The sequence below is a fragment of the Anser brachyrhynchus genome, assembly GCF_964034855.1.
Source record: "Anser brachyrhynchus genome assembly, chromosome: 17".
Classification (NCBI taxonomy): Eukaryota; Metazoa; Chordata; class Aves; order Anseriformes; family Anatidae; genus Anser; species Anser brachyrhynchus.
Window position 1 is genome coordinate 5,394,265 of NC_137710.1, and position 21,586 is coordinate 5,415,850.

At 38.7% G+C, this 21,586-nt stretch overlaps 1 protein-coding gene across 13 annotated transcripts in view; it reads right to left on the reverse strand.

Annotated features, from left to right (window-relative positions):
• TMEM132D (transmembrane protein 132D) overlaps positions 1-21,586 on the reverse strand; it is a 288,698-nt gene that overhangs the window by 186,105 nt on the left and 81,007 nt on the right. For 8 of the 13 annotated variants that reach the window (XM_080559647.1, XM_080559648.1, XM_080559655.1 and 5 more), the window contains one exon: positions 3,239-4,127. In XM_080559647.1, the coding sequence (XP_080415773.1) occupies positions 3,239-3,999 (761 nt within the window). In that variant the 5' untranslated portion in view covers positions 4,000-4,127. Of the gene's footprint in view, positions 1-3,238; positions 4,128-5,801; positions 5,921-11,719; positions 13,927-20,050; positions 20,603-21,586 lie in introns of those variants that run through there. The other 5 variants (XM_080559646.1, XM_080559656.1, XM_080559657.1 and 2 more) reach the window with 4 other exon arrangements.

Genomic DNA, 21,586 nt, shown 5'->3' on the forward strand with positions numbered 1-21,586 from the left:
GGACAATGGATATTGTAAACTGGCATATAAGGCCCTATTTTAGGGCTGGAAATCTTAATTCAATCGAAGGCCAGTATTCAGAGAAATTAAAGTCACCACAGTAAACATGCTCTTCACACCTTATCAGCAGTGGCTTCAGTGCTTTTTAGCTGATGTGGATCTCGACAGAAGCCACGTAGGAGAGCTGCACGCACACGCATGAATGTGTAGTCCCATGCTTGAGCCATTGCACACAGAACAAAATGTAATTTTAACATTATTGTACAAAGCACAAACAGTGCAAGTTACTCTTTATCAGGCTAACATTGACAAAGAACGTATAGCTGTTCTGAGCGGTCTTATCTCACTATTATCTTAAGGCTTTCACCAGTGATCCCTTTTCCAAGGGCAGCCTGAGCCAACACAAACCTTCAGCAACATTTTGGGGCTGGCCAACACAGTCCCCCCCAAGGGCTGCGGGCAGGCACACAGTTGCACCAGGACTGCAAGGCGCTCAAGTCTCGGTGAAGAAACTTCTATTTGGGAACTCTTGCTTGTTGTGATTGCCACTCCTAAGCTGTACAACCTGCACTGGTCTGCTGCTGTGCAGTGCTGCCAACCTCAGCCCCACCTTTGCTGCTTGCTGCTGGACTGCTTCAGTATCTAACTACTCTGAGAGACATTTCCTCCTAAACAGAGAGCCCCGAAAGAAGCTTTAACTCCTTGTCCAACTGGGATTATAACAGCTCCCAACACAGAAAAGAATTTTACCCAAAGCATTTAATCAAACTCAATTTTTGTTCTTACCTAGTGGCTGCTTTTACAGCAGAAGATACATATAGCTCAGCAACCATGCAAAACTGAATAAACTTTGTATAGTTCATGGAGGGATGACTGCAGAACATAGATACTACAATTTTGACAAAAAAAATAGACATGCCATAGCACGATCAAAGAGATAGAAGTAATGGTGGTTTAGCAGCATGGTAGAAAAGATAATATTATAACTACTCTGATACTATAGCTGATTATAGTCTGGGTGAAATCCAGTTACTGTTAGAAAAAGCAGGTCAAGAAAAATCAAAACTCAGGAAACTGGTATGAGTAACAGCAAATCGTTGTAAAAGTTTGTTTTTAAAAGGTAATACAAACTGATTTTTTGAAGAAAATGCCACAGCTTTCATTTTTAACTGTTATTTGCTATCTATGAATAGCTTTTTTTTTTTTGGTTTATGGTAACTTAGATTTTAAGATAAAAAGGCAAAAATCAAATGCATTGCTTCCTTTTTTGTTCAGAAAATTAATGTTAGAAGCATTCATTTAGAAGTTTAGGTGTTCAGTTTTCATTCCAATTTAAGCAAAACAAGACATTTGAAAGTTTTTATAAACCTACATTTACTATAATTATCATAGTTACAAGCTAGCTCTACTTTTAACTGATCACAGATCATGGAAGTACAGATGCTTTGAAGTCAGATTTCTAAGATGTTGCATTCACAGTGTATAAGCCACTGGAGTTGTGTTTTTGTTTTTTTTTACCTTATTTCTCTTAGAAAAGTTTTTCTTTTATATATAAACAAATTTTCAAATGTTATAGCAGTCTCCGTGTGTGTGAAGTTATGTAACTTCAATGCCATTAGTATACAGAAAGCTAGAAGAATGCCCCTGAATGTTTGCTGACTGAGGAATTCAGATTGTCTGTCATGAAAGCAGTCACTCAAAAGCAACCTGTCGTTGGCAGATGGACTCAGAACATACAAGCTTGATGTGGTAAGGAGAGTGGTTATCCTACTGGTATTTGTCCTCTGCCACATGAAGAGGAAATAACTGTCCTCAAGTCAGCAGCCAAGTGGTTATTCAGCCATATATCACACGCTTGTAAAGGAAAAATGACCTGATTTTATGGCACACCACTTCCTCTGCAAATCCCACACAAACCACCCTGAAAAAAAAAAAAATCTTAAAAATGAACAGTTTGAGCCCTTGCTGCTTAGGTCAGCAGAGTCAGAGGGGACAATCCTGCATGAGGTATACATGCAAGCCCAACAAAGTTGCATTTACAGCTTTGTGCTATTTTAATAATTGAGGCCTGAAACACCTACGTGATGTTAGCCAGAGATTTTTGGAGTTTGAGATATATAAACACCAGAGAAAGGAGTATTTTGTCTCAAGTCAGAGTAGAAGTGAACTTTTTAGGTGAAGGCACCCAGCACGTCCCCTGTCCTCTGACATTTGACAAAGGGAGCAGCAAACCTCCTGCACTCATGAAGCCCCTTAGGAGGGGCACTCTGTGAGCCTTCCTGAGCTTTGGCATCAGTGCTCATCCCCAGGACAAACACCCAGGACAAGGCAGTCAATCTCAGAAGCCATGGTACAGTGTTTACCTCCAGTGCTAAAAGAGCTGACGTGACTCGTTGGTAGGGGGTAAGCCAAAGACAGCAGCTCTGCACACACCACTCCCCCATGGCACTGTCAGACCCACAACCCTAGTTGTAGAGCTGGCACACAGAGTGGCAAACCTGGAAGGAGAGGACAACCGGACAGCCTTGCTCACATGCGATGCACATCTACTCCCAGTTTGCCCCAGCATATAGCCTGATAGTCTTTGCTGTTCATTCTTGGATTGGTGGTTAGAAGGAGCTTCCTACTAATATCCCAAATGACTGAAAAGCAACCAAGTAAATCAGTGTGGCACTTGAAGTTCTATTACACCAAAAAAAGCTGCCACCACCACCCTGCCCTTATTGACACTTTATGTGAATAATGGCATGTTTGAGTTTCAACATGTAAAACAGGCTTACAACAAGCTGGGGAGAAGTTTAAGCGTATAAATCCTACTTAGATGCCTAATTTTTGCTCGAAGTCTATAAATACCTTTGTGGATTTGAGCTTTACTAATCTTAACATGAGTTCAGTGAGAGATTAGGAGCACCACAAACTCTAGCTCAGGAGACTCTAAATGTTATCTCTTATTAGCCCACATATGGGTCCCTGGTCTATTTTTTATTATTGTAACTAGCACTCAAAAGCTTTTTTTTTTTTTTAAATTGTCCTTTCTTACTCAAAGAGATCACATCTCAGCAATTCATACAATATTAGACCAAACGATACAAGAAAAATCAAGTCAACTAACTGGAATTCAGTTTCTGCAGAGCAGTAATTGAGGGATTTTTGGGCAAATTATACATGAGAAATCGACTTCCCACACCAAGAGTAGAAAAAAATAAGGTACCAAAGAAGAAAAAAAAAACAGCCTTACCTCAGTGTGAATTGATCTTCTGTTGAATTTTTAGCAATAAATACAAGGAAAGTCAAAATGTCACCTTGCTTGACAGTCTTTGGTGCATACCGGATGGCAATATTATTATCCAATCTAATTTCATTTAAGGAAGGGCCAGCATGTGTCTGGTAAAGGAAAACACTTCCAATCCTCTGCAAGGGAGGTCCTGACTCATCAATGTCATTGCGCCCCGGTCGGATCCCATTACTTTTCCTAACATCCTCCTTGGTGCATTCTCCTTTCTCATCTCCTGGTTGTATGGCATAGTAAAGCTCCACAGGGCTCCCTTGAGAATGATCCATTGGTTTCTTACGGCCGGCAACAACTGTGGGGGGGTTAAACCAGCTTGCTAGGAGTTCCAGCTCTGCCACACACAACCCCAGGTCCCCTTGCAGCCTGCAGCTGCCTCTGACCTCCCGCGTCTCTCGAAAGGCAAACACCCGCAGGCAGGGCAGCCGCTCCGTGGTGCTGTAGTCATCCCAGTCCCTGCCCACGATGTAGAACAGGACCTGGACTTTGGGCTTGCTAGGGTAAATTTTGTTACTCATTATGAAGGCCTTAAGTTTCCAATTAAATGAGAACTTGTTAGTAGATCCAAATGGATTCGAAGACAGCATTAAGTCCTGGGGCACAACTTGTTCGATGGAAAAAGGTCCATAACTGGCATTTAACACCGGTGGCCTCTTGGATTTGTAGATGAGAAAGGATTCCACTCGGGACTGCAAGCTAGAGTTCCTCATAATATCCTGGTTGGCTTCCTTCAGAAAGAAGGAAACATCTGCGTTGTGGATACGATAGGTCACAGGCAAGTAAGTTGGCAGTAAGGAAAACCTCTGTATGCTTTCCAGGATCCCTCGACTCTCAGTCACTGTTGAAAGGAAAGCAGAGTTTAAAAGATCAAATCTTCAAATCATACTGTGATATAACCTTCCTGACTTTAATGGGGGATTGACAGTGCTGTAGGTGATATCAGTGGCCATAAGAAGCGTAATCAATCCATGCGGAAGTAGCCTAAGCAGATGATGATTTATCTAGTTAGTTTGGAAAAAAACACGCTATTTTATGTTCTCCATAGCAGACAGATAAAAAGAGTAGCTTGTATAGGTTTACCCGTGCCAAATGCCACAACTCTACTTGCAATATACATTTATTATTTGAGAGCAAAATTACTCCATCAGCATCTGCAACATAACATCACTGCACAGGCACATTCAAAAAGAAATTTGATCATTAAAGCAAACTGCTCCTGTACAGGAAAGCAGTGCCACGATTTTACATCAAATGTTGCATATGGACCACTTAGACCTCACTTCAGCATCCTCTGCAGCACTGTCAAGCAATACATGGACTTTAAGTGACTTCCTGCATGGGGCTGAAATCACTTTGAGAATAATTAGCACAATAACCAATACATAAGTGCTCCTTTACAACACTCTGGTACTACAGGACTTCAAATGGAGCTTTATTTGCATCCTATTTATGGTCCTTCTATTTCACTTCATTTATGAAGAAAGGTTTCTTTTCCTGTAAGTAACTATTAGGACTCGCACCACTGTTGTTGCCTAACCCTGCATTGTTCCTTAATACAACTGCATTTTCTGCAGGTTATACATCACTGCACATTGAAAGAACATTTTCAATGACACTGAGCCTCTCTTACTGCGAGGTATCTATTAACTGTGCCATCGAGCAATTACCTGAGGCAGGCTATCATATTAAAGAATAAGCTCTCCATCCTTTCTAGGAACTGTCAGTCCCAAAGAGCAAAGACATACACTATTAAAAAATACAGATGTAGATATGATATGACCTTTCCTGTTTGAACATCTGACCTTCATGCTTATGTCTTTACACCCTAATTGAGCTATAAATCGCATTATTTTTTCCACAGCAAACTCAAATCTGTAACCTTATTCAGAAGAGTGAGAAAGGGTTACCACAGATGGCATTCAAGGGCAACCCAATTTCCCAAGCTCTATTCCACAAATACTTTGTTAGCCCTTATTTTTTGTTTGGTATCTGACCTAAATATTTATCACCTTGTCAAGAAATGCCATGGCCTAAACTGATGATGGTTACCCCTAACCACCAATCTACCATTTATGTACAGCAATTTGCTGCAAAAAAGGCTCAGACAGGATTGAAGACTCTTCTTACCTTCAGATCCTTTGAGAAACTATTGTTAGTTCCTAAAGACTCTGATTTCAGAGTATAAGCATTCACCAAAACCAACCTGGAACGCTCCTCTCCCAGCACCAGTCACCCGATCTACCCGTGGGCAGTGTAACCCAAAATGGGAATTTGCCTTGGCAGGAGATGAGGGGAGAGGAAGCCACACTGTTGCTTCCCATACCCAGCACGCCAATCCAGGCACCTCCACAAAAATGACTTTGTGCAGGAGATCTCACCCTGCAGCCACCTGTAGCTCAGACATGTCAAATAACCTGGTGCTGCAGTTCTGTGCCCGACAGGTAAGGATGTTACAGTTTATTTCCCTTCACCCTTTGTCTGTGTAAACTGCAAGTGCAGCAGACAGACTTACCTCACTATAAACATAGAAGTATCACCTGCAGTAACAGGGCTGTGATCTCAGTTAAGGTCTCCAGACACTACCACAAGACAAAACATCTGACTGGAAAGCCTGAGCAAGGAACTTTCTATCTGGAAAAGCAAAACCAGCCAGCTATTAAACCAAACCAAAACACACAACTAGATAAAAGTGGGCATCGTTCTGCTGCAAGGTGGAAGGCACAAATCTCGGAGTGAAAGAGGCCAGGAAGAATGGGTTGCAGAGAAAACTTTCACAATTTATAAATCTCTCTCTCCATCTTGGAAAGCCATAATTCCTTTCTGTTTTCCTTTGCAATAAGCAATTGAAATAAACTCTTAATTTTAAAAGTTTAATTGGTGTCATCTCTTAAACATCACATTTTTATTAAAGATAAATTTCATCTTAAGGAAGAGGACAATGACCCCAGCACAACACCACCAATAAAAGGCTGAAGTCCTGTGTTCCCTAGAGGTAGAATATTCTGCTGAAGAGCAGGAATATTAGATGTTGTTTTAGACAAAATCAAACCCAAGGCTTTTCTGCTTGTAAGGAAGAGTAAGCTACAGAGATTCTTTGGATGCAAAATGCCCTTTACCCCATCCTTGGTCTTTGTAGCATTTGGCTTCCACTTTCTCTCTCTCCGCCTATTCAGCGAGGGCAGATAGAGTTTTAAGAGACCCTGGTCTAGATAGTCCCCCAATAAAAAGATTTCTAACGACTCTAAATGGCTTTGCTAGTACTTGGAATTGTAGGGACACATCTCTCCTACCCAGCCCCAAGGCAAAATCTGTTCTGCTGTCATACTCCTCAGATTGCCTAGTCCATAACATCATTCCTCCATCTAATGTCCCATTTATATAGTCCATGCTCATTTTGCCCTCCTCCCAACTGCTTGGCAAAGCACCATTAAACACAGCGAGGCATCAAGGAAGCAACTTAGAAAGAGGAAAAAAGCTCTGGGTATTCAATTTTTTATTCCCCTTATTTTGATTGCAGCTCCCTCCCTTGCATTCCACAGGGAGAAGTACATTATTTTTATATTAAAACTAACAGAGTGGTTTTGCCTCATAATTTTTTAATCATTTATTTTAATGCTTAATTATCTAAGGGATTAAAAATCTTCAGTCTGTATTCCCCATCCCCACAGGAAAATGTTCCTCAGAGTTTGTAAATCAATGACTTTTCAGAATAGGACAGAGGAATAGGAATTAAAACAAGCAAACTAGCAAAAAGCACAGAGGGTGAACTGTCTATTAACAAAAGGAAACAGTATCACTAGTTAGAGCAAGGTCCACTGGCTTGTAAACTCTTGGGCAATGGCAAACTGGTCTGCTCATGGCTGCACTTCTCCCCACCAGCAAGCTGTCACTGTGCACTGAATATGAATTGGTTTATGCTGGAAGCTGACAGCAGCTTTCCAAACAAGGCCAAAGGCCAAAAATTCAAACAGTTTTACACTTTATCTGCGGAGAGTTATAATCAACACAAACAACAACAAAAAAAAATCTCAAAAACTACACTAAGCTCTGCAGTACCATCTGGATTTTGACTGTGAAAATTTAATGATTCTGAAGGATAGGAAATTAAAAACAAAAGCTACTAGGGTCCTTAACCACAACCATGACAGTTTTTGCACAACTTACATGTTTGATAAAAAGGAAAATATGCAGAAGATTTCAATTTTGTATATTATTGGGTGAGACCCGGCATAAAAGTGGAATTTCAAAATTTTCAGTCACACCATCTACCCTAAATATTACATCAGCTCTATAACAATCACAATTCCATTGGAATAACCCATCTAAATAAATAAGACAAAAAACACACAGTGAATTTCTCAGTTTAAATATGTCAAACAAAATAAACAATGGGTAACTGGACTGCTGTTAAGGAAACATCAAGACCAAAGTATATAGTTAAATTTAGAGAACTGCAACTCTTCTTTACTGTACCACTGTACCTTGACTTGTTTATATGGGAAATTGGGCAACAGGATAGTCACGTGTGGGAGCACAGCACATTAAATAGCCTTACTAGTTCTCTGTATAGCACAAAGTAGGTTGTATTCTATGGCAAAAGAAAAATCAGCAGTACCAAATTAGAACAAACTCGGAGGAGTTCAACCCATCCATGTTCCTAACATCCCTATGCAATGCACACAACTTTCAACTGGTCAGTTATGGCAAGCTTTAAGATCAGTTTATCTTATGCTAAGACATTGCAAAGTTCTTCCAGGGGACCACAGCAGGCGATGCTCCATCTTGAGGGACTGCTGTGACTGCTGTTCATCACTACTGAATGTTGAAGGATTGGCCCTCCACTGGAGTAAACTATTTCTCTGCAAGGTCTGCTGAAGAGGATCTGCTGCAACTGCGGACTGGTGTTGCATTCTGGTTTCAGGAGATGATCCACAACAGTTTGAAACAAGCCAGTGCAATCTAATTTTGATGCTGCAGTTATGCCAGTAGCTATTATTTCTCAATCCCTTAAAAACTACGTCTGTATTTGATCTCTCATGCTGTGAATGGTTTGTTGAGGATTTCAATCAGTGGCCACCTGGGATGAGATGCTCTAGGAGGGTGGTTTTCTTTCCTCTCTTTAGTAAATATTCCCCTGACTGACACTGTTGAAAAAATAGTTGTCATTGATAGAACAAGCAAATTCTCTGCAGGTCAGTGAATTTGAAAAAATCTAAGAAAAAAGCAGCATATTCAGTCTCCTCCCGCACTGCCAAAACTTGCGCATATAATATATCCCTGAACCTGACACTGTAAACATGCTGCATTTACCTTCCAAAAGTTCAGACTGCTTCCTTGATTAGGCTATTAATTTTGTACTGCAGTCTGGCTAAAAATCTTAAATCTTTATTTCTTTAATATCATGTAACAGCAGCTTTCAGTCAATGACAAAAACACTATTCATAGCTCAGTTTTACTGCAACGTTATTGACCATGGCTTCAGAAAATTGAAGAAATCTGACAGACCACTAACTTCATTCTATATTACCAGATCCTTGGGACTTTATTGCCCTAACACTTACTTTATTTTTAAACTGTTCAATCCATGACCATCCAGCATTCATGAAAAATAAATCACTCTTCCAAACAATTATATACTGCTACTATTTCCAAAAAAAAAAAAAAAAAGATTTTTTCTTATAGATTGAAGGGAACAACTTCTTAGGAAAATTGCCTTAACAGCTGCAAGCTCAGACTGGTAACACAATATATGATATCTGCTGCTGTATCTCCAGGATTGAGATATGTGGTTCTTTTCAGCATGGCCAGAAACATTACCTTTTAGTTAGTTTTGGACATTGAATCTTCTGAATGTCTTTCCTTTTCTAGGATTGTTATATATTGGAACATTTTCTTAGGAAAAAAAAAACCTAATAGTTTGATCTATTTGAAGACCTGAAAATTAATGTCACAAGGATGTCTGCTCTGATATACCTTCATGCTCAGTTTTGGAAACTTAAGACATTTCATTCTTAACCCAGTTAAGCAACCAAATCCACTGATGCTCAAACAAGGCAGTTTAAAGCTAAGCTATATACATTGTGAATATCACCCACAGGTATATCTCAGTCAGTCCTTAGCAAAGGGATCATCTACTCCACCTGTACATGTCATTACTATGGACAAAGTCAATCAAAACTGTTACAGAAATGATCCTGCTCAGATATTTCTATCTTACAGGATTTCCTGTTTGCTTGTCATGTTCTTTCCTTTGGTTCAAACATCCTTCTGTGCAGCCCTGACACATGAATAGACAAAAACAGAGCTTTACAAGGAGGACTTACTGCCTTACCTCTTCTGCCACTCTTGTGGCAGCTTAAATTTGCTTGGAACAATTAGCACTGCATTTTCAAGCTTTTGATTAAGCGTTATGCTTTATTGAGAACAGCTTTACAACAGTGATAAACTGATGGGAGGTTTTGATCTCAGACAGAAAGAAAAGCAATACAGCCTTTGTGGCAGTTCCTTGTTTTTCTTGTTTAAAAGGAATGAAGATGTTCATTGCAGTGGTGCTCAAAGGCCAACAGGAGTCCAGAGGGAGGGAGAGAGCACTGTAGGTACAGACCAGCTCAGTGCAATAGGCTGTAAAGAGCATTGATAGCTCAGATACATTGGAGGGCAGCAAATGAAACCCACAGGGAGAAGTGCACTATCCTACACTATCAAAAGCCTGCAACCCCCCCCCAGGATCTTACTGCAGATGCTTTCCTTTGAAACCATTTTCACACAGCCACACGCCTAACTCTGTGCAGTAATACAGAGTCAAAAAAGTATTTTAATATCCTGGCACCATAAAACATGCAAATCTATCCCACAGATATCCACTCTGAAAATTCCATCCAGGAGTTATTCTCTGACAAGAAATTAAACCAAAGCCAGCAAGATAAATTTACTGTTAGGTTGTACTACATTGTATGCACAGATACATCCAAAGAAGGAACAGTATTTACCTTGAAGAATCTACAGTTCAAGTTAAGGGACAAGGTTTTAGGAACTGGAAATTGATGCCAGAATAGCGATGGGATATACCAATAACCACAAAGCCAGTGCGTGTTCATAGCTAAAAGCCAGTCATTAATCACCAATTCCTCTCTATATTCAGTACGCAGTAAGAATGTTTCAAAAAGCTTTTCAGCAAGTTTTTGACAATCTGAAAATGTGGGTGGTTAAGGACTAAATCAGCCAGATTTTCCTGTAGTCTTCAACGAGTTCATCGTATCAGCCAAAAAAGAAAACACTCTTGTTCAACATCTCTGCCATGAAAAAAGATAGAAAAGCTGACATCTCTGGCACAGAAACAGTGTGATGGTGAGCTCCTGCCTGCACTTCACAGGAACAATTCAACAGGTGAGTTTTCCTATCCTGAACATGACCTATTACAACTGTTTCCTGTTGAAGAAATTATTGCGTGTAAAAACTGCTAAGTGATCACATTATTCTTTACACAACTGCATAAAACAAGTCTGAAAGAATGACTGATCCGTGATTATTGCTATTCCCACCAAAGCACTGATTTCCCATCACTCTTTGCCTCCTTGCACGGAAGAGAAGTACTGGTGTCTATCTCCCATACCAGTACAGAAATAAAAGCACGCAGCCTATCTGGCAGCAAGAACCCTAACCTTCACTCCTAGTGCTGTCACAGCATTAGAGAACACTTTCCAGAAAAAAAAGCTCATGCTTTCAGTAATAAACGCCATCAACCTAAAGGGCAAATACCACCAGAACAGCAACAAGGCTAAATCGGTGTGTCACAAATAGGAAAACAAAAATAGAACCTTGGAACCCATGAGTCACACATTTATTTGTAGCAAATTAAAAAGAAGAATGGCTTCAAAGCCAGAAGTCACTCATTTTAAGTCCTTTCCTTATTAGCATTTCAGACTCCTCTGCCTGCTTCACTTTATAAGATTCCCCGTAACAGTTTCATCCTTGGAAAATTATCATTCTTTTTTAAGAACTATGACTTTCCCAACCTGCCAACATCCACTCCTTTCCCTAAGTTGTTACAACTTGTCCCAGCTCTGCATGTCTTTGTGGAGCTTGTTACAAAGCAAGGGACAGATTATTTGAAAATCAAGGCCACAGAATATATAGAACAGCTGTTTTGTAAAAAGAGAACTCCACATTTCTTCTAACAGAAGTTTAAAGCTAGAATATCGTTAGAGAGTGTAATGTACGTTAATGACAGTAACAAGGCAAATGCTTAATAAAGTAAATTGAACTTCATACAAATGCAGACAAATCAATTGTACCATCATTTCTAAGAGGAAGACATGTTTGCAGACTAAATTTCATGAAAACTACCAAGAACTGCTAATGCAGTCAGAAAAAGAATTTCCAAGTGTTGAATCCTGCAAGGAAAGAAGCATTCTGACACAGAGTGCTTACACTTCGTGAGAATATTGCTGTGCTGAAAGATAAGTCGGCAAATGGATTGCTGAAACATGGGCAGGAATCCTTTGTGAGAAGAAACATTACAGTCTGCCCATCAAACCACATCTTAACCACTTTTGCTTCTGTATTATCAGTCTTGCTAGATTGCTCCTCTTGAGCTATCCTGTAGTCCATCTTGTATTTAATTATTTGACCCACCTGGGAAAGGAAGAAAAGCTCCTAACGACATATAGTACGAAATTCACCCCAGCAGAGTCTCTAAATACAATGCTGAATCAGGGACCATGAAAAACATCTACAGAGCGATCCTAAATAAAGAAATCTGCTCAGTTTTTGGTGGTATATCATTTGGCTGACCTCAAAGAATAGGATTCTTTGAGGGCATCCAGAACTTTGGCTTGAGCTTCTGATTTTTATCCAAGGGGAATAGTGAAGCTGGATGACTGGCTTTATACATACCATTCACTGCGTCCAAGGGCAAATGTACGCTGTAAAGTGTGTATTTGGAACACTCAACTGCTGTGACCATGATAGTGTTATTTATATTGTCAATGGAATATTACTTGAACACAATGACTGATATTATATGGTCTCTCCACACAATCTTTTCCATGCATCAAGTTTGATTTTACAGAAAAATTTAGAAGTTAGAAAAAAATCAGAAAATGATCTTTTAGAAAGGGAGCTCTTGCTCCAACAGACAAAGCAATTTGACATCACAGAAACAATCCCCAGCATGAATATGAGCCACTATCTGATGCTTCAAAAGCAGGGCAATAAACCAACACCTAAGTGAATCTATCAATTCCACAAGCCTGCCTGTCAGGAACTCCTTGTGGACTACCATAAATGATGAGCCTGAAAGTTGAATCATCACATCAAAGGATTTCCATGCCTCCATGTCTGGAGTGAAAGCAGGCATCTGATCTTGGCATGCATAACTTCATATGCATGACTCCAAGGATCATTAAAGGTCATATCTCTTCCAGGACTTTTCATACTTCAACTCCGTTATTTGACTTGATATTTTTAAGTGCTCATCCTTTCGACAGACTCATGGGTGCAGATTGTACTTCCAGTTGCTGTATCAGTCCAGGAATTCCAGTAACCATGATGGGCTCATTGAATCTGATTATCAGTCAGATAAGGTCTTTTTGACGACAGCACTGCAGTCTGATGACAATATTTTCTTGGAATATCTCATTTTACTGAAGTTTGAAGAAACTTTTATAACTTAATCATTGATGTCTGGACAGACTACATCTCATCATTCATCAGGATTGTTCATCTGTCTCCTCAAGTTATTTTATTATTCACATTGACAGACAGATAAAGAAATCATTTAAATAAAAGGGCCACAGAAGAACACATACACCTTTATATTACCAAGTGATACAAAAATGATCAGAGAAAAATCACATAACAAAGGAAAGTTCCCACCTGAAAAGGCAGCAAAGTAATAATCACAGAGAAAAGTATTAAGATAAAAGGATATGGTACTGTTTCACACAAGATCTGATGTCAGCCTGAACATGAAAGGGCAAAGCAGTGACAGAAACCACAAAGTTTACTGTAAGGAGGAAAAAAAAAAGAAGTCATGTTAACTACTGAGGGAAGAGTGGCTAGGAAACTTTTCTGAAGCTCCAGATGAAAAACATCAATAATCACACAGGGCTGCCCCCAATCCATCAACCATGTGATGCAAGGAGTAAAAGGGTACTAGACATGATAAGATACATCACTCCCTTGAGTGTTGTTGATTACAGCAAACCATGATCTTTCATCACCATAACTCACTGGGCCATCTTGACACACACCATCTCTTGGCCTTCCCTGGATTTTGATGCGTTTATTTAATGAACCATGAAATGACAGAATCTCTCTTTAGTGAAATAGTACGAGACTAGGTGCTATACACTGATGGCTCCAGGCACCCTGGTGGTGAAAGAACTAGGAGACAGCGACTGCAGTATCTAACGTAACAAAAGATTTTTCCAGGCCCTCAACAGAGCTTTCAATGGCAATAGTTTGCCTCCCTTTCCCTTTCTGTCTATGCCACTACTTGCAGGGAAGAAATGGTGAAGCTTTTAAAGATTTAAAATACAAACACACACACATGAAATAAAAAATAAAAAAATAAAAAATAACTTAAAACTTAGAAAGCTGAAATCCTTGCCAGTATTATCTTGACTTAAAGTACTATCTTCAGTGTAATTATATTCAGAAATCAATAAAAGAAAAGCAGGGTTGGGCAGTAGGGGGAATACAGAGTGCCAACAATCCAACATCAATTGTCAGATTCTTCATGACAGATACAGGAATACAGGGCTGCACACTGAACAGCCTTATACTGCTTCAACAGACTATCAAAAAAATCAGAAGTCTCTAAGTCAATCAGATTCTGCCTCAAACATCCGCAAAATTCCATCTTCATTTTCTGCAATGATGCTAATGACTGTGTAGAGGTTGCAGTTCTGCTAGTAGGACATTATCAATGGGAGGAAACAAATTCTAAACATCAAGCCAACACCTGACTCAGCACAAGTAATAAGCCAGAAGCTGCAGGCCCTTTAGGAGATGAGCCGTGTCTATATACCCTAATCCAACTCCCATGGAACGTGAACTGCAGCACAGAAGTGTTTGTGGCTGCTGGCTAATCATTCACCCCTTCCAAAGAATGTTTATTTAAATTCATTCAAAATTTGTTAATCCATATTGTGCCTCTATGTCTTGCTGTAGGCTCTATGCCTAACATTGAATTCATACGACCAATAACTACAGTATTGATCTTCTATTACTACATTCACTAACAAGATAAAAAGATAGATATATATTTTAAATCATATTTAAATACCGTCCTAATGCTGGTATGTGCAGCATATTTCCAGGAATGTCAATAAAATTAGCATTATTTCACGAAATAAATACCTACAACATATTCATTAGAGGAAGTCCAACTTTAAAATCTTTTAGTGCATTCCCAGAAGAAACTGAAGATATCCCATAGGTACTTGTTCCTGAAAAGTCTAGAAATTGGAAGGCAGCATAGAATACATTCATACACATGCAAGCACAGATACAAGAATCTGACTTTGGTAGCAAGGAACACAGCCAGAACCAATTAGCACTGCTTCTTGGGTATTTCTAGTCTTCACTATGGTTTGTTGTATAGACATGCTACAAATAAGGGAATGTATTACATCCTGAATCCATAGGGTCTTCCTGGTTACGAATTTGAGGAGACAAAAGTTTAATAACTGTCCTGAAAAATTCTTCTGAAATAACATATGCAGTCCAAATCTCTCAGCAACCACTAAGATATCTCACCAACCTTCCCCAGATACAAAGGTTATATTTGTTAATGAAGGTGAAAAAGAACCTTCTTAACTTGTTCTTTTTTGCTGCTGAATCACAAGGTCTTTATCCTTCACATGAAACTTTCTCTTTACTACATCTTCAATCCTGACACATTCCTGATCCTTTTCATCTTCCTGTCAATTAAGGAGGGAGCTAAGGTCTCTCAGAAAAAGAAATAGCCTGAAAACAAAAACAGGTAAACATCAGAATAACTAACAAGGCAGTTTTTTCAGGAGCCTTATTGAGGCTACTGAATGACATCAAACTTTAGCAGGCCAATAGTACAGCACACTTGCGGATGCTCAGCTATCCCTAATAGCACCAGCTATGGTCTCTTGTCTCTCTATATGCATGTCAGAGAGAAAAGATGAATACGTACTTTTTTCCCCTCAAAAAAAGTTTGGCAGAGCTAATTATAGAAGCAGGTGTGCAGCTATACCTCAGCTGCTTTATCATCCCCAGTAGCATCCACAGTTGCTGTAATGGGTTAGCATGGTGAACCCCAACATTTCTTTGAGAGCAACCACATCTCTGATTTTCCAGTGCAAGAAATACAACAGATTATAATTCCTTGTAGAGTGCCAATTTATTTACTTAGGACATGAGTTTTCAAACATATTTAGACCTTGAAGACAAAAGCAGAATTTCACTGCAGGTCACTAGCCAGGTCAGGTACATCTAAATAATCAATAATGCATCTTTTCAGACTTATAATACCTTTGAAGGTCTTACATTCTTCTACAGGGCTGTGAACTGTTATTTTTACATTAAAAAGTCAGTCTGTGGTTTGACAGTGCGTTTTGCAATAAAATAGCTGTAAAATGAGTTTCTAAAGAGGCAAAATGCTTAGTATATTACTATATTTTAAAATTCCTTCTGTTCTTCACAAAATGCATCAGCTAGCTATTCTGACAACTTTCTCAAAAATACAATAGACAGATGAACTTTTAAAATGATTGAAATTATCTTTTTATAGCTCCATGAATTTTTTCTCCCTACACAGACAAACTCCAAAAGCCATGACCTCATTGAGTATTCATTTAACCAAATCTAGGGAAAGTTTTTTGCTCATGCAAATCTCAAAGTCCTGAAACTGACTCCACCTTTTAAAATGATCCTCTTTTCCTTTCTTCCTTCTCATACCTATTTAAAAGTGGTTTATAGATAAGCTGATGAGGATATAGATGCTACAGTGCTTGACACTCTGTAAACACCTAAAAATAGAAAGATAAACTAGATTTTTTTTATTGCTATTATTATTTTTTACTTCCCCTGCCTGTCAAAGCCTCCAATGTTTTCTTTAGCACTTCTTTGGGAGTTGTTCTGTCAATTTTGAGCCAGTTTCACATCTCCTTGCAGATTCTAAAGGTCATATTAAAATCTACCTCAGCTAAATACCTTGTTTTCTTGAAGCCTGACTAGAAATTGGAATGTTATACCTGGGTGTCACAGTCAGAATCCTCCGAGGAGGATGCCACGAGACATGGAGCTGAGGACTCTGGCTATTTAATTGCAGGAGAATTCCTCCCAGAGAACATGGAGGATCTTTGAAATTCAGCAGCAATAAAGACTGCAGGCGAGCTGCACAAGAAGCACTGAGAGCTCAGATTATTTTTCCCTACCCTGCAATTATGTTAGATACTTAAAAATCCCTGCTATGTGGACATGAATAGTTTTGCATTCTAGTCCCACTGAGAAGCTTTGAACAAAAGATTTCAGAAGCACTGGTGAAAAACTTACAATAGAAAGCTCAGAAACAATAATAATCCTACATATAAAACAAATTACAGAAACATTTTCTGCCAAGCAGGTCTTCACACTTACAAAGAGCACAAGTTGAAGTCCCTGTCATAGCAAGCTCTCAGAGCTTGGTTCTCTGAGCATTCAAAACAATTATCCCCACCAGCGTCACAGTACTTATTTGCACATGTGAATCCATATGCACATTTAAAACAGTTAAATTCATTTTTAGTATCTACATTTGTGTGTAGTTAAGAAAAATCCTAATGCAAACAGTGTATATGTTAAGTCCATACCAAATGGATTCTACGGATGTATAAATGACTGGTGCTTCACATCACTGCTTTTAAATAACAGATTAAAAGATGAAGTTCTCTAATTGAATGTCCACGAAGAGCAGTATCTACCAGGTATAGCAAGACAGATGGTAGGATTTTTCTACGAGCAGAAAACCACCAGAAAGGCATTACCTAATTTAAGTGGCATTTAGAACATGTACTGGCCACTGGAATTTATTCAGTAGGATTAATTTATAGAACTGATGTTGCAGTTTGGTATATTCTACACTAGACCTGTGTGAATAATTGATTTTTCAGCTCTCCAGCTAGACTGATTAAAAACAAAAACTATTCTCTCACATCGGTCCAAAATGTGATTCTGTTTTTCACCCGATCATTACAAAAAGAAGCCCCCCAAAAATTAATACAACCTCAAGAAAAGATGATGTTATTCTTTAAAAGTTAAGACAAGTATATTTTCTAAATGAAACATAAGTCTGAAATGCAAAGCCTCCAACCTTTCTTCTCAAACTCCATCTTAGTTTTTGAATATTACTTCACAGGCAAGCTATTCAGCATTTCCAATTCACAGCCTTCCTACTGAATGGGAATGTAGAAAAGGTATTAGAATCTTTTTTAAGCTAGTAAATGTGTAATAAAGACAGGTCATTTGAAGTTTGACATTAGCCATTCATAGGGAAGCATGCTTGGACATACTAGCTCATTACCCTGTTTGGATAATAATCAAATCACTAGATAAATGAAATAAATAGTTGAGCAAATATTTCTACGTCTAGTTACCAGGATCCACAAATCACTACTAAGTGGTGTGTTATTACATAACAAAGATCAAGATTAAAGCTGTATCTGGAATACAACAAATATATAATTAAGACAGAACTGAAAAGTACTATTTATTTAATATAATTTACACTATCCTTACTCGGTTTACAAGCTAAGCTTGTTGCATATCTATGCATGAAGTCTACAAATGTGTAAAACTCCTCTCCTGGTCACTGAAAAATGCTTTGCATTGCTCAAACAAATCACAAAAGCGTACAGATGTTTACTGCCTGGTACTTTAGGAAATATCCAGGAATAAATCAACCAAGATAAACCACTGAAAGTGAAAGAAAGCAAAAGCATTAGAATGACATATTAAAAGTGTTCTCCCAAATTACATATGGTTCACAGAGATGCCACATATAAAATTTAATACTTGATGCCTTTAAATCGGACAAGTAGTAAATAGCACTAACGACACCATGGGCATGGAAAGTGAAAAACTTTGCATATCTTCAATAATTTTGATACCTTACAATCTAACCTGAAGGAGGAAGGCAGATCAGGCCCACAGATAATATTTTGGGAGAAGATATTTATAATTGGTGGAAAGAATCATCTATTGTACAGAATAAGAGAAATGTTCCCAACAAAATGTTCATCAGTGCACATCACATCCCATGAGAATTATCAGTAGAAGCAGATAGCATGATAAACAGTTATGTAGCTGGTCCTTTCAGGTTGATATCGTCTCTGCTGCATGTACATGCAGTTCCTTCCTCAGTACAAGATAAGTTAAATCTTGCCTAGTTTTTACTGCAACACAAGCTAAAAAGTAAATACTTTATACCTAGAGCAGATCAACATATTTTTATTAAAATTTTTTCTTCTTCCTTAAATCACCTAAAATCTGCTATTTCCTTGAATTGTAACCACATCAGGACCCACAGGCTATTTCCTGAATAACAGTTGGACAGGATACCTGCAAGGAAACACACTGTATTTTGTTACCCTCACACTCCTGTTAAGCATGGAGCAGGTAACTTCCTGAGAAAGCTTTCCTGCCATATGCAGGCATTTCAAATGTGGTATGAAACAAAATACTTCTCTCTCACATTAACTAAAGGCTTCAGATTGGTTTAGCTGCACAGTACCTGGAGAAATACTCTAAACTGGGAAGAGCCTACAGGACAGGGCAACCATGCTTCGATAAATAGCACAAGCTAACACTGCCTACCCACTTCCCTCTGCCCTGGCAGCAGGGGACATTGTGAGTCCCTTCTGGTGAGACACAGCTTTTCTCAGTATAAATATAACCATCAGACCCCTCTACTGTGTTTATGAAGCATTTGAGAACTCTCATGTGAACTCTTGAGAAAGCAAAAAGAGCAGCACTTTACTAGCGGAGAGGAGATCTTTAGTGCAAGACATCACGGAGTAGGTTTTTTTGTTGTCAGTTTTTGGGAAAAAGCCACGGGATTTGTTTGTTTGTTTGTTTTATAAGCACTAAAATGTTTCAAATCATTTGCATTTAAGAGGATGCACAATCCTAATATACGTTTAATTTCAGCTCTAGTTTCTGAAAAGAGGACTAGCACAATGAAATCTCTGCTTAGGAATGTGTGTTTTCAGTAATAAAGTCTTCAATAATGAATTCTATAGGCCAAATGAATAGAGGCAGTGATGTATCACCTTTTCTTGGAGATACAGAAATAGTCGACTCCCACCCTCGTTCATGCAGAAACATCCCTTAGGGCTTATGCCCTCTGGTTTCTTTCAGTCTTTTTAAAGGTCATGGTCTGACATTTCAACAGTGTTAGAAGTCATTGTCTTCCTTCCTATATGTGTCTCTGCTTAAGCATTATTCCCTTCTAGTCACAAGACCCAAGGCAACAAATTACTTCCTTGTAAGAAGACTAGATCTGGTAGCTGCACTCGGAGACTGATTAAAAATAAGTCAAGGCAGCTCAGCTAAAATAATACTAAATGCAAAAGGTTATTTATAAAACTAGCAATCCACAGGAAACATGGAATTAATAGAAGATGTATTTCCCCCACACACACATAAACTGAAAAACAAAACAAAAGATGAAGTCAGTCTCATTAACAAAAACAGCTTGGCCTTTGCTATAATGACAAGTAGTATGTTATCAGTCATTACAAATACCTTGAGTAAAATCTTGAGATTTCTCCTCCCTCCACTAAATCCTGACCAGAAAATGAGAATAAATTTACTTCTTTTTTAAACAGGATTTGCAGCTTTTACATAGGATATTGTCCTTTCAGAACTATTTTAACTGATAAGTGAGATCACTAGATAGCATGAGCTGCTCTTTAAAAGATGGTGGGTTGGAGAGGAACTCTCTATTTAATTAGAACCCACACCAGGGGATGGTTTGGCTAATTGCATGACTTAGCAAAACCCCAGGGCTGCTCTAGATTAAATTAGTTTTTGAGGCTTACGCTCTTACAGGATTCGAACCATGATGCACTCCAGTAATGCCTTTCCTAAAACATCAGCTTCTGCCCAGAGCTCTTCAGCAGAAAGCCTCCTGTGAGAAAATTCTTTGGAATTGTCTACCTCCTCATTGATGCATTTAAATAGTAGTTAGAGGCCATGGCAACACAGAAAGTCAGGGAGCCACCTAACCAAATTCTTCTGAAAATGTTTTAGCAGTCCTAACAGGGAATAGTCGGAGTTTGGGGTGGTTTGATGGTTTTTAATTTATTATTATTATTTGAAAAAAACATAGAGAGGTTGTTCTCAGGAAATTTCTGCAGTTGTAATTAGGGAGCGCATCAAATTTGCTGCCAATTAGCTTAATTAGTGTGCAGGCTGATTGAGACCAGAGTAGGAAAGGTGTCCCATTAGTTAAGGGGGTAGAATAAAGGAGTAAAGACTAAAAATTCTCATAAGCTCACTAAAGAGAGGAAAAACAAGAGGAACTATTTGACTACTGCTCAGGATGAACTAATAGTTCTCAAAGTATTTGAAGAGGATAAGCTTTTTCAAGAGTGCTTTCAGCTACACCTCACTAAATCCCAACCCAATGCTAGCATACTGATCATTTTCAGCAGGCCCTACTATGATTTCATCAGAAGACCACTCAAAAAAAATAAAAAATTGTTGTCCTTTTGGTATTACATGAAGATCTGGTATTAATTGTAAAAATATTCAGCTTCATTAGGACAGATACAAGAGCTGCAATCTCAGGCACTGCTTTCTGAGCAGTAGATGGTTCAGACATTGGACCACAGAAGTTCCAGTACTGCCCCATGCCTATTAATTCTGCAGTGGCAAACAAGAGACTACTGTAAATTAGTCAAGGAGTATTTATGTTGCCTTTAACATTAATGTCATAAGGTTCATCCATAGGACCAATGCCAGATATATATATTTTTAGTGAGCACTGTAGATTTATTGAGCATCAATTCCCAGAGTGTAGATGTATATATACATACACACAAACACTCCCATCATAAGTGTGCTACTAGAGAAATCACCGTACAAAGTACAATTTTGCACAGGAGATTGTCTTATCTACACAAAGAGTAGTCTTTTTTGTAAATATAGAGTATTGAAAGCAAAGCAAAGCACAAATCCTTTAATTATACAGCTTTTGAAGCTAGATATCCTGTCTCTGACACTAGTGAGAAGAGTTTTCAGTGCCATTCAGTGCCATACAGATTGGCCATGGTCAAA